At 51.7% G+C, this 13,225-nt stretch overlaps 2 protein-coding genes across 5 annotated transcripts in view; both read left to right on the top strand.

The window, feature by feature from the left end:
* Positions 1-8,953, top strand: part of STIM1 (stromal interaction molecule 1) — a 186,763-nt gene extending 177,810 nt beyond the window's left edge. Inside the window, exons 11-13 of one of the 4 annotated variants that reach the window (XM_034995408.1) lie at positions 566-658; positions 2,583-2,979; positions 7,028-8,953. In XM_034995408.1, the coding sequence (XP_034851299.1) occupies positions 566-658; positions 2,583-2,979; positions 7,028-7,544 (1,007 nt within the window). In that variant the 3' untranslated portion in view covers positions 7,545-8,953. The remainder of the gene's footprint in view (positions 1-565; positions 659-2,582; positions 2,980-7,027) is intronic. The other 3 variants (XM_034995410.1, XM_034995409.1, XM_034995411.1) reach the window with 3 other exon arrangements.
* Positions 8,954-10,175: 1,222 nt separating this feature from the next.
* Positions 10,176-13,225, top strand: part of RRM1 (ribonucleotide reductase catalytic subunit M1) — a 33,580-nt gene continuing 30,530 nt past the window's right edge. Inside the window, exon 1 of the mRNA XM_034994980.1 lies at positions 10,176-10,661. Within this exon, the coding sequence (XP_034850871.1) occupies positions 10,643-10,661 (19 nt within the window). The 5' untranslated portion in view covers positions 10,176-10,642. The remainder of the gene's footprint in view (positions 10,662-13,225) is intronic.

Here is a 13,225-nt window from a genome sequence, read left to right as displayed (position 1 = left end):
TGGACCTCTGCACCCTTTCCTGGGCCTTCTCTCCCCGTCTTCTCCCCTCCAGTGGTGAGAGCTGAGTAGAGCAAAGTCAAAGAGATAACTCTCTGTGGGAAATCTTTTGCAAATGAGGGGCTTACCCCTGAGTGGCCTGGTTGAAATTTTCTCTGGATCAGAGGCGATTTTAAGGAAAAGCTTTGGTCCTGGGCCCATATCCCATGAGGCTGGCTTAGGGGCTCACTTTCAGAAAGCCACATTCTTTCATCAGGCGGGATTCCAGCTCCAGGCAGGATTTGTTTGTAAATTTGTTCAGCAATACTTTGCCTCCAGCCAAGCTGCGTTGTCACCATGATGTGATATCCTATGAGGGCTTTAATCAAAGGCCCAACGAGGTTAAGATCACTGGCAGGCAGGTCTTGATCCTAAAGGCTCCTGTGTTCCATGGATTGGAAGGGACCTTCATTAGCTCTGAGCTACCCACCCCTTGCCCCTGGCCCTCCCTTTATCCCACTGAAGGGTGGGCTGAAGCCCTCTGTAAATCAGATTCTCTTCTCCTTTTGGCCTGGCTGTTGGACCCTAGATGCTGCCTGGCTGATGGGGCGTAGGTTCAGTGACCGCTCTCTCTGCTCAACATCCGCCGGCTCGGATGATCAGTCCCTCTGGAAATACCCGGGTTTGAGGAGCCCCTTTGGGGCTTTTGTTTTTCCAACTTTTGGGACTAAACCAGCACTCCTACCCCATGAGCCCCTTCTGCCTGCCTGCCTCACTCCCCTGCCTGCTCCCTCTATTCCCTCAGCACTGCCCCTACTAACTGCAGGGAGAGGTTCGGGGGTGAGAAGAATCAGCCTGCTCAGCTGAGGGCTAGAGAGAGAACACCCATGGTGATGGAAGGCTTGGGCTTCTCTTTTCAGCCCAGCTAGACAGAAGTCCTGGTGGCCCTTCTTCCAGCTGGGCTGGGATGGAAAGAGAGAAGGAAAGTTCCTTTCTCCCTTTTCTCCCTTTTCTTCTCCCTTTTCTTCTCTTTCCCCCTTTGCCTCTTTCTGTTCCATGCTGCTTCTTCCTCTTCTGCCTCCCTTCCATGCCTTAAAAGCCACCAGTCATAGAAGCCCTGCCTCCCTAGCTCTCCATCACTGTGGAATTGTGTTCTCTCCCTTGCAGCCCCTCCGTGGCTTCTGGCACCCTTGTCACCTGGCTCTTTCTCCCATCTTTAGGGAGAAGTCAGGGCAGCCCATCTCTCGGGGTAGAGGAGCAAAAACAAAGGTAGAAATTCTCTTTCCAGCTGGAGCTGGAAGTGAGCCCAAGGGGGATGCTCTAGCACATTCCCCAGTCACCTGGGGTCCACATATCCCCTTCACTGGGCATGGTGGCCATTATCTGCCAAGAGCCTGATCTATAGCATTGTTCCAAGAGCTGGCTCTTTGTTGTCTGTACACTTGTTAGAAGAAATTTGCAAAGTGAAAAGTGTAAATATGAGCATAAAAAAAAGGCACCCAAAGCTTCACCCTATTTGAGCATCTTCTCTGACAGTCTTCTGAAGTCTGTGGAATTTTTAATAATTTTTTATGTGGCCAAGGTAATAATGACCGCTACTATTTATTGAGTGCCATGAACGGTGCCACGTACTCTAAATGCACTCTCTCTCTTTTTTTTTTTTTTAAAGATTTTTATTTATTTATTTGACAGAGAGAGACACAGCGAGAGAGGGAACACAAGCAGGGGGAGTGGGAGAGGGAGAAGCAGGCTTCCCACTGAGCAGGGAGCCTGATGCAGGACTCGATCCCAGGACTCCGGGATCATGACCTGAGCTGAAGGCAGTCGCTTAACCAACTGAGCCACCCAGGCGCCCCTAAATGCACTCTCTTGAAGCCTCACAACAACCCTGCAGGATTTTATAAATCAGGACTTAAAATAGGGAAGTAAGTTGCACAGGGTCACGGCTACAAGTGGAAAGGCTTTGTTTCAGACTCTAGTCTGTTGTGTTCCATAGCTCGAGGTATTTCTTTTACGTCTAATTTTGTATCCTTTTGTTTCCCCTGAGCATTTTAATAGGTATTTTTGTGTTTTTCAAATCCTAAGCAGCATTTTTAATAGCTGTAGAGTTTTCCAGCATTCGGATATACTATCATTTTCCCCTTGTTCCAACTTTATGTGTACTTTCATATAATTATTAATACCGATGTGATGAGCGTGTTTGTGTATAAATCCTTGTCTACATTGCGAATTATTTCCTGAGGTTGGCTTTCTAGAAAGGCTGGTTCTTAGTGCTCTCCCGGACCTTGCCCCCCCCCCCCCGGTCCCCCCCTGCCCTGCCTGTGTCCTCCCACTCACCGCCCTGCCTCTCCTTTCTAGTCATGGTGGCCCTCGGTCTCCTTCCATTGCAGCTGCCACTAAAACTGCCCTGGGCACCTCATCATGAATTTCCCCTTCCTTTCAGGAGCCCTGGTGGGAGGTCTTTGGGAGGAGGTGCCCCAGTCTCCAGATTGGGCACCAGGGGCCCAGAGTGGGCCGCAGCAAGCATTTCTGCAGGGGCAGACCTGCTTGCCTGCCAGCCCGAAGGAGGCTAGCCCTTCCTCACCCTTTCCTCCCTCTCTTTGCAGCTCCCACCCTGCAGTGCAGTGTCCGGCAGCGCCTGACGGAGCCACAGCATGGCCTGGGATCTCAGAGGTTGGTAGAGGGCGAGGCTGGCCACTTCTTGACAAGCCGGGTCTCTCTGCGGCGAATGCGCAGCCTTTCATCTGGACAGTCTTTCAGTTCTGAAGGCCACGGGACCAGCGCTCCATCTGCCTCTGCTTCTTCTTCCTGCTCCTCTCCCGCCGCCACCACCAGCACCTCCTCCACCACCACCTCCTCCTCCACCACCTCCATCACCACCGTCCATGTCCACCCTGTTTATTACCGCCACAGCACTTCCTATTTCCTCCAGATGGGGCCCTACCCTGGCTCACCCCCTTCTGACAGCAGCGCTGTGATGCCTGGGCATTCAGAGAGCTTGGGGTATCGGCTGTCTCTCTTCTCTTTCTTTCCTCCCTTCCTTCCCTTTCTGCTGCCTTTACCTTGACCTCTGCCTGCTGGCTGCTGCTTGGTCAGCTGGGTGTGTGTGTGTGTGAGAGTGTGTGTGTGCAGTGGGGCAACTTCTCCTTGTCCTGTCCTCTCCCAGCCCCGGGGCTCCTTCTTAAGGTCAGCCTCACTTCCCACAACTTTGTGCCCTTCTCTGTTTGGGCTTTGCCGACTCTAAAAATGAGTGCAGTGCCCCTCCCTCGTGGTCCTACCGCACTTGGGCCTGAACTCTGCACCTGCACATTCGTTGTTTCACTGGAGGCCTTGCTTCCTTTACTCCTTTGATAGAACATTTATGGATACCTGCTCTGGGCCAGGCTCTGTGGGGCAGGGGGATTCCTAGATGAATAGTCAAGATTTACAGTCTGGTCCGGGAGAGGTACACAGACAATTACGGAACAAGTTGAGAAGTGCTACGGGGGTGTTGAGGAGGGAGTGACTAAGAATGTGCACCTAGGTGGAACGTGTCACAAAAGAGATGACATTTGTGCTAACGCCCTGTGTACAGGAGCAGAAGAAAGTGCGGTCTAGGCAGAGGAAGCCTGATGGGCAGAGGCGTGGATGTATTTGTGGTTAGGACCTTGGACGTGTGTTGGTGGGAAGGGGTGGCAGATGAGGCTAGGAGGGGGAAGGGCTCTGAGAGGCAGGGGGCTTGGGCCATTACCTTTTAGGAGAGGGAGCACTGCAAAAGGATTTCTAAAAGGAACAGAATCAGATTTGCATTTTAGAAATAACATTTTAGGGGCCTGTATGAAGAAGAGAAGGGGAGACTACAGAAATTTGGAAGTCACTGAGGTAGACCAGTAGGGGAGGTAGTGAGGTCTATGCGTGGCAAGGAGAGGATTAATTTGGCAACGGGCTGGGAGGGGTGGAGGAGAGGGAGGGACCTAGGAGGACACTCAGGTTTCTGGCTTGGGTGACCGAATGGATGTGGGACCCTTCACGGAATTAGGGAACTGAAGAGGAGAGACAGGTTCAGGGTTTTGGACAAGAAGTTTATAGGTGGGACGAGCCTAAAGTACTCACTTTGAGTAGGGATTTCAGGTTCTGAAGGGTCAAGTAATTTTCCCCAGGTCCTACGGCTCATTAGGAACAGAACACAGAGTCGAACTTGACTTTCCAGGCCCGGACACTCTTCCGGTATTTCTGTCCTTCTACGAGGTCTCGATACGTGAACTGTGTAAGAACTGGGGAGTGGCTTCCTGCCAAAACCTGGTCTAGCAGGGGCCGGGCCTTTCCCAGCTAATACCTCAGGAGGTAGGCTAGGGTCAGAGATGAGAGCCTTGAATTAAGCTTAGGGGAGCCTCAGAAAGTCCCTCTCCTCCAGAGGGACCTCTCATCTTGGAAGTTGTGACCCAGCCCAGCCCTGGCCTCTGGGCTGCAGCCTGCTCACGCTGTTGTGGATTTTTGGTCCTGCTTCACTCTGGATGCCAGTCTCTCTCGCTCTGCTCCTGGAACGTCCGGATAGTTATCCATGAGGGCTATTCCTTTGTCTTTCACCAAGGGACTACCCTTGCTAGCACTTTCACCCAGCCCTGTGGCTCATTTTCATTCTCATCCTCATTGTCATCCAAAAGCTTAGGCAGGGAGACTGCCCCTCCCCATAAAGGTGGAGAAGACTGGATTGGGGTTCGGGGCACTAGGGGATGCTGCGAATCTCATGCTCCAAGGCCCAAGCCAAGGGCAGTGGGGCGGGAGGGCAGGGAGGTACCTGCACCCACCTGGCCTGTTCACTACTGAATTTTCTTTTGCACCATGCACCAGAGGATCGTCTCTAAAGACAAACAGGCTCTCTAGTAAGGTTAGTAGCTTGGTATGGAAGCCCCAAGGCAGCCCTGCCTTTGGGGAGGGACACCCCTGGCCTGAGTGTCTCAACGATTCAGGGAGGGAAAGTGAGCTTGCCTCAGCAGGCCTCTGACCTCCTGCATCTACCTGAGCTTCCTCCAGGCTCTTTTCTGGCTTTGGAAGGTCTCAGCTTTTAACTGATGACAAGGCATGGAGGGATGGGAATCATGGCCAAATGGGGCTGTGGGCCACAAGGAGTGAGGCTGGGAGGGCCCCAACCCCCTGACTGCTCTCCCTTGGCATTAGAAAAGTAAGCTCCTGGGATCCTCATCTCGTCAGCATAGAGGGCCCCTTTTCCCAGTGCGGTTGCTACCCAGAACTGTCTCGGCACCTTGCTCAGTGGCCGATATGTGTGTAGAAAAGGCAGGATATGGAGAGGATCATGTTGGAACTTAGGGAAACGAGGGCACATTTAGACAGAAGGATAGTGTCAGATATGCGAACCCAAATATGAGACTGAACATGAGTAAACAGTAGAGGATGTGGTTGAAACAGTATCTGTAGGATGGAGTTGGAGCTGGGATTGTTCTCTGCTGTTCCTTGTCTCCAGGAAGATACTGGCCCACGGGGTAGTTGCTTAGTTAATTGTTTCCTACTGAGAATTAACCGTCCAGTAGCTATGAGCCAACCTTCTGCTTTTGCTTATTTTCGGGGCCTGGTGCCCTTCCTAATTTTTGACCCACAGCCTCCTCCTTTCCAGGTCCTATGGCACTCTCCCCTCCCACTCCTGACTTTTCCCCTTTGCTTCCTGACTTGGATGTTTAAGCGTTTCCCTTAGCCCTCTCCTCTGCCCCTACTGTGGGTTCTCCTCTGGGAGAGCAGAGGGAGAGTTACGGGACTGGCAGGGGACCCCCAAATTTACCCTTTTGTCTGTAGAGGCAGGAGAGGAGGCGTTCAGAATTGGTTTGTGGGCCTTCTTAGGAATAGCCAGCCCCTTAGAGGGTCTCAGCTTTCTGGACTAACCTCTGTGTGTGCATGTCCAGTGTGCAGTGCCACATCCCCATAACTCAGCCTTGCAAAGAAGCCTCTTGTGATTGGCCCACATATGGGTCTTCCAGCTTGACTGGCCTCATCATCTTCATTCCCACAATACTTCCTACATTTTCAAGTGATTTGCCAACATATTTGATCCTCCAAACAGCCTTGCAAAGTAATTGAGTTGGTATTGTCTTCATTTGACCAAAATTGAGGACCAGCAAGGTTAGATGACTTGTCCAAGGTCACACAACAAGCCTCAGGCAGAGATGGAAATTATGACTTCTAGTGGCAGCTCTTCACAACCACTGCTCCTTTAAAGACCAACGTTCTGTCCTGTCTTTCTGCACCTGCCTACACTCTCCCTATCCATTCCCGTGAGAGGGTTGAAAGAGGCAGCGTCCTGGCCTTTTGGGGTGCATAAGGGATTGTTTGCAAGGCTGTTCTAACCCTCTCCTCCCCAGCCTGGGTCAGGCCCACTTACCGCATGTGCCCTTTCCTTGGGGCCTGGCCCAGACTGGATGTGTCCTGGGGTGTGACAGGAGTCAGTCTGGGAGGAAGGCATGGGCAATGGTGACTCAGAGCAATATGTGGGTTCTGTGTCGGCTTAGGGTTGAGTCCTAAGAAATCTAGCCAGCTGTGGGAAGGCAGAGATTTTATTGGGGGGGGATTTAAGCGTATGGTTGCACCGGGTTAGGGCCTGGCCACTCAGCAGGGTGGGGGCCCGTCATTAGAAAGCCCTTTGCCAGATAGATGATGGTGTAATGACTTTTGGTTTTGCTTCTTGTTTTGTCTCTTCTTTCTCCATCACTTTTCCCTTTCTTTCTTTTTTTTTTGTCCCCTTGGTCCTTCTTATATATACCTGCTCCTCCTTTTGCCTTTCTTTCTCCCTTTACTCTCCTCTCCCTGTCGCTTCCCCAACCTGTCCCCATTCCCTATTCCTGCCTCATCTCTTGTCCTGTACTTATGGCCTACTCAACTTCCTTGTTTCTCATCCTTCTCTCTTGCCTACCTGCCTGTTTATCCTCTTTTCTCTCTCCTACCCCTCTTTGCATACTCATTTCCCACCCCACCGTATCTTCTCATGCTGTTCCTCTCTCCTCTACACCTTCCCCCACCCCCCTCTCCTGTATGTCCCTTTCTTCCTCTCTGCCCTGTCTTGCAGGGATTTGACCCTTTCCGATTCGGAGTCCTCCCTCCACATGAGTGACCGCCAGCGTGTGGCCCCCAAGCCTCCTCAGATGGTCCGTGCTGCAGACGAGGCCCTCGGTGCCATGACTTCCAATGGCAGCCACCGGCTGATTGAGGGGGTCCACCCCGGGTCTTTGGTGGAGAAACTGCCCGACAGCCCTGCCCTGGCCAAGAAGGCACTCCTGGCGCTGAACCATGGGCTGGACAAGGCCCACAGCCTGATGGAGCTGAGCCCCTCAGCCCCACCTGGTGGCTCTCCACCTTTGGATTCTTCCCGTTCTCACAGCTCCAGTTCCCCAGACCCAGACACGCCATCTCCAGTTGGGGACAGCCGAGCCCTGCAGGCTAGCCGAAATACACGCATTCCCCATCTGGCTGGCAAGAAGGCCGTGGCTGAGGAGGATAATGGCTCCATTGGCGAGGAGACAGACTCCAGCCCAGGCCGGAAGAAGTTTCCCCTCAAAATCTTTAAGAAGCCTCTTAAGAAGTAGGCAGGATGAGAGTGGCAGTGGCGGGACAGCTTGTCCTTCCCTGGTCTTCTGCCTCCCCTTCCTCCCCTTCCAAGACACCTGGCCCCTCGAGTGGGGGCCTGGGAGGGGCTGGCCCAGGGGCCTGGGCACTGTACATACCTGCCCCCCTCATCCTTGGGTCCTTCAACATTATTTATTAACTGACCACCATGGCCTGCCTGCCCTGCCTTTCTCCCAGCCATGGGCTGCGGCTGCCACCCCCTCTCTACTTCAGTGCATGTCTTAGTTGCTGTCCCCTCAGCTCCCACCTCCACCTCTGGGGTCCAGCTTCTGTCTCTGCTGTCCCAGTTTTGAAGTTTGGTTTCTTGTTTCTCTGTTTCCTGCTTTCAGGCTCCTCCCTCCCACCACTCCCCAACTTCCCCTAGCAGCTAGGCGGGGGAAGATAGGAGTAACTTCCGACATCTGTGCCTCAGACCTGTTCCACCCCACCCACGATGGTTCTGTTTGCCTCAGATTGGGGCCGAGGGCCTAATATTTGAGGTTTGTTCTTTGTTGAGTGTGGTGGGCCAGAAGGAGACTTGGTCTGGAGCTTGCTTGAGCCTCCAGGGGTTCATGGGGGAGTGGAACACATTCCTAGAGAACAAGCTACTAGAGAATTTTGAAGAGAGGCTAGGCTAGGGGGTAGGTTGAGAGACTCCTCTTAGTTGGGGGATGAGTAGATGCCAGAGTTGTGGGCTACAGGGCAGTCACCTTTTCTCTCTTCTCTCACCTACACCTGCCTCTTTCTTATCCTTGCTCCCCCACACTGCAGGAGGGTTTGACTGTAAGAGGTGCTGCCCAAATGCTCCCCAAGCATCAGAACTGCTGGAGCTCAGACAAATGCTTCCCTGGCCATGGGAGCCTCAGCCATGATACAGGGCTCTAATGGGGCCCTGGAGCTGTTGGGCAGGATATTGTTGCATTTGAACCAAAAAACATTTTTAAATTGAAAAAAGAAATCTCCTGAATTTCCCAAGTGCCTGCACCACATACTCCCCTTGTCAGACCCCATTTTCATGTTACTGCATAGCTTGGGCCAGAGGCTCAAAAAGGACACAGCTGGTTTAGGGAAGGGGGTGGCTGAGGAAGACCGTATAGGCGAAGGCAGCTGTGTGACCTCTTCCCCCACACCCTTCCCACCCTCTAGACAACTCTCTCCCTTACCTGTTTTTGCTATGGCTGTAAAGGTATTTTCCTTTTGCCCCACTCCTTCCCATGCCTTTACTCTGGGATCCTATTTGGGGCCTGGGGTGCAGGCACCTGGGGCTGGTCTTAGGAGGGTGCTAGGCTGCAGACTGCCTTGTACCCCCTGGACACCCTCACATGGTTTTTCTGTGTTATTTCATAAGACTCTTTGAAGTCCAATAAAGCATGTAGGAGATTTTAACCTCTGCTGGCTTTGACTCTCATTGTGTTCTTTGTGGCATAGTAGACAGGATGAAGAAGAGATTATTTCTCCTTGGCCAAGGAAAACTGAAACTCTATAATACACATACCCCAAAGCTCTCAGGAGAGGCTGACAGTTGAAATACAGCATGCCTGCCTGGTTAAACTTGAATTTCTGATAAAAACTTTTTTAGTGTAATTATGTCCCTGCAACATTTGGAACACATTATTTTTGTTTGCTAAATCTGACAACCCATCTTTGGGCCATCTTTACCCTATCTATCCTATGGCTTTGCCTATCACCTATGACTTTTAGAATTACTTTACAGGGAGTTTGGGGTGCATCTAGAGGGCAGTGAGGAACCGATGAAAGATTTTAGAAAGGTATGCCACATGAGCTTTCATGAAAATCAAGTTTGTGTCCCCCAAATCAGAAGCTTCTATGTCACTTGTATATTACGTCTCTTATCTATTCTTACTCCCCTCAATCACCAAGCACTGTCCATTCTGCCTCCACAAGGCCTAATTGCTGACCCTGTTTCTGCCACCATCCACTGGATAATTATAAAAGCGAATGGGCCATGGCCCTACCCTGCTCAAAACTCTCCCAGAGCTCCCACTCCATCAGAATAAAATCAAACGCCTTGGGGGCGCCTGGGTGGCTCAGTCGTTGGGCGTCTGCCTTCGGCTCAGGTCATGATCCCAGGGTCCTGGGATCGAGCCCCGCATCGGGCTCCCTGCTCCGCGGGAAGCCTGCTTCTCCCTCTCCCACTCCCCCTGCTTGTGTTCCTGCTCTCGCTCTCTCTCTGTCAAATAAATAAAATCTTAAAAAAAAAAAAAAAAATCAAACGCCTTGGGCTCGCAGGGTTCTCTTCCAAGGACTGAGTGCCAGATTTCCTCCGTTCTAGGAGCGTGGGGCTCGCGGCTGCCTCCCGCTATGAGTCGCAGGCTACAGCCCACATCGGATAGCAATCGGGTTATTCTCTGTCTTTTTTTTTTAAGATTTTATTTATTTGACAGAGAGACAGCGAGAGAGGGAACACAAGCAGGGGGAGCGGGAGAGGGAGAAGCAGGGGGACTGAGCTACTCAGGCGCCCGGGTTATTATATTCTAACAGTCGTCAAGACAAGAAAGGGTTTTGGATGGTTGGGTTTTTATTTCAAAAATACCTGAACCACACTGACTTAGGCCAGCGCCCGCCAAGGAGAGGGGCGGGGCCGGGGCTGGCGGGCTGTGCGCGCAGCGCCGGGTTCTGGCCCCAGATTTGGCGTTGCCCACAATCAATATGGCGGCGGGAGAACCGCGTTCCCGCCGGGCGCGCCCACACCCAATGTGGCCGTTGGAAAGGCTCAGTTTCCAAGGCCCTGCCCGTACTCAACATGGCGACGGGTGAGGGCCGATTTGGGGCTATGCTAGCCCTGCCCACGGGCCGGGGCGCTGGCAGCGTCGAGTAACGTCATTCGAGCTCCGTCGCGCCGCTTTTGCGTCTCGGGTGGCGGGAGCGGGAAGGGGATTCGGATTGTCGCGCCTCCGCTCCGTGGAGGAAAGTGCCCTCTGGCCCCCAAATCCAGTCCTTGCACCTCAGCGCCCCCAGGAACCCGACCCTTCGCACTCTACCACCTCCTCGATCCCGCCGGCACCTCCGAACTGCAGCCCCGTCTCGAATCCCGTCAGCGCGTCAGCCACTGGCCGCGATGCATGTGATCAAGCGAGGTGAGAGGCCGGGGAGGGGGCGGCGCGTTAGGGGCAGCAGGTAAAGGGGGCGCGGGCTGCTGCCGCCCTTGCAGTTGGCGGCGCCCGCCCGCCTCTACCGCTTCCCGCCCTGCCCGCCGCGGCTTCCCGCCCTGTCAAGCCTGCTCGGCCTCTGGCTTGCGTCAGTCTGTCCCTCCCAGCCCCCCAGCCGGCCTTCAGTGTGAGCCCCCTCGGCTTTGTCATCCTGCCGCCTTTCAAAAGAGCAATACCTCCCTTTATCGAGTAGTTACTGCGTGCGCCGAGCACTTTCCGGGCGGTATTCCGTAGTTCCGCCTCTCAGGTCAAGAACCTGAAGTGCGGAGAGAGGTCCGGTGACTGACGTAAGGCCTCCCAGTTAGTTGATGGTGAGGCCAGGGTTGAACCCAAGGCTAACATCGGAGTGTGCTGGGAAACCCCGGGGCTGGTGACCTGTCCTAGGGGTGGGAGGAGTCAGAAGGAAGGGATTCTGCCTTCAGTTTCGTGATCTCTTCTGTGGGGGTGTGGGGTGAACAGAACCGATCTTAGCCACAGACATGCCCGGAATTTGCCCATTGTAGGAGAGGTGTTTCCAGTTTTCCCCGGAGTAGTCCCAGAGGAGTTTGGGACTGCTGATACAGAATCAGAGTAGGGCGGCCAGGACGACTTCCGACAGGATGGGGCCTGGGAAGAGCCAGGGACTTGGGTTCTTCCTCTGCAGTTATTTCCCATTGGACTTGCCGAGTTCGTCCTTTGTGCCAGCCCTTTGCTTGGCAGTGTGAAATTATAAGAGGAGACAGCCCCTGCCTTGGCAAAAGGTTTAATCGGATTGGAAAAACAAGAGCAAAACATACATTAAGCAGAGAACTGTAAGGCAGGTATGAACAAAGTTTGTCTTGACTCTGCTTGCCTCTGTTAAAGCAGTAAAGTTATTTCAGAATTGTAGGCACTTAGTACTGGTTGACTGACTGGATGTTTTGTCTGCTGGGCTGTGAGTATTTCAAAGATGGGGCTTTATGCCCACACTTAGCACCGCACTTGCCATGAATAAGAATTCAAAGAACGAATGAGAGAAATTATTTTAAAAAATAGGATATAATGAATGCTGTGGGTAGGCAGGTGGTTGACTTGGTTTTGTCCAGGTAGTTTAATAAAAGCCAAGAGATGGAGAAGTGGACAGTGATGGCCCTTCTTCCAGTTTTTAGTATCTTGAGAACATCATTCTCTAATTTCCCTAGTCCTCCATTTTAGCTGATGAGACCAAAAGACCAGAATACGTAGTTCACTTTTATTGGTCCATTCCTGTGAATGAAATGAACATCTAGTCTTTTTAGACCTTTAGAAAAAGGTATGGAAGGGGCGCCTGGGTGGCTCAGTTGGTTAAGCGACTGCCTTCGGCTCAGGTCATGATCCTGGAGTCCCCGGATCGAGTCCCGCATCGGGCTCCCTGCTCAGCGGGGAGTCTGCTTCTCCCTCTGACCCTCCCCCCCTCTCATGAGCTCTCTCTCTCTCTCTCATTCTGTCTCAAATAAATAAATAAAATCTTTAAAAAAAAAAAAAAAGAAAAAGGTATGGAAGGATGAAGATTCCCTTACGATAAGTCTGTAACAAATATGAATTGAAAATTTGTGAACTTAAATTACTGGAGTAGATAACACCCCTGTGTTGTATTTTTAACCTTTGGGTCCACTTTGAAATACCATAGTTTAAAAAGTACTACCTACAACAAGCTCTAAAAGGCAGGGCTTATTTTGTTTCTCATTCCTTCAGAGAACATAATTTGATCCAGATGATTCTCTGCTAGATTCTGCCAGTGTAGCATTCAGCAGGGCTTGCTAATATACGAAGTTGTACTTGGATTTATTTTATTTTTGAAAAAATTTTTTAAAGATTTTATTTATGTATTTGAGGCAGAGAGCGTGAGAGAGCACCAGCGTGGAGGGGGTTGCGGGGAAGAGGAGATTAAGATTACAGAGGCAGACTCCACGCTGAGCTGGGAGCCTGGAGTGGGGCTCAGTCCCAGGACCCCGGGATCATGACTTGAGCCAAAGGCAGAGGCATAACTGACTGAGCCACTGAGCCACCCCTTATTTTTTATTTTTATTTTATTTATTTTTTTATTATTTTTAAATATTTTATTTATTTATTTGACAGAGACACAGTGAGAGAGGGAACACAAGCAGGGGGAGTGGGAGAGGGAGAAGCAGGCGTCCCGCGGAGCGTGGGGCTCGATCCCAGGACCCTGGGATCATGACCTGAGCCGAAGGCAGACGCTTAACCAACTGAGCCACCTAGGCACCCCTGGAGACAGGTTTTAAGTCATTTAACGTTTCATAAATATTTGAGTTCCTGCTATGGGCTAGTAGTCCTTGGTTCTTGGTCTAGGTGCTGGGGAATATATTGGTAAATAAAACATGCGAAAATCTTTTTCCTTCTGGAAGTTATATTCTAGTGGATGAGTGGGGAGACTTACACAGTAAACAAATACATGGGTAAAATATATAGTGTGTCAGATGATACTAAGTGCTATAGAGAAGAATAAAGCATAGAAGGAGGATGAGATAAGAAGA

The sequence above is a fragment of the Mirounga leonina genome, unplaced genomic scaffold (genome assembly GCF_011800145.1).
Source record: "Mirounga leonina isolate KUSES-001 unplaced genomic scaffold, KU_Mleo_1.0 Mir_92, whole genome shotgun sequence".
Classification (NCBI taxonomy): domain Eukaryota; kingdom Metazoa; phylum Chordata; class Mammalia; order Carnivora; family Phocidae; genus Mirounga; species Mirounga leonina.
This window is presented reverse-complemented; position numbering and strand designations above follow the sequence as displayed.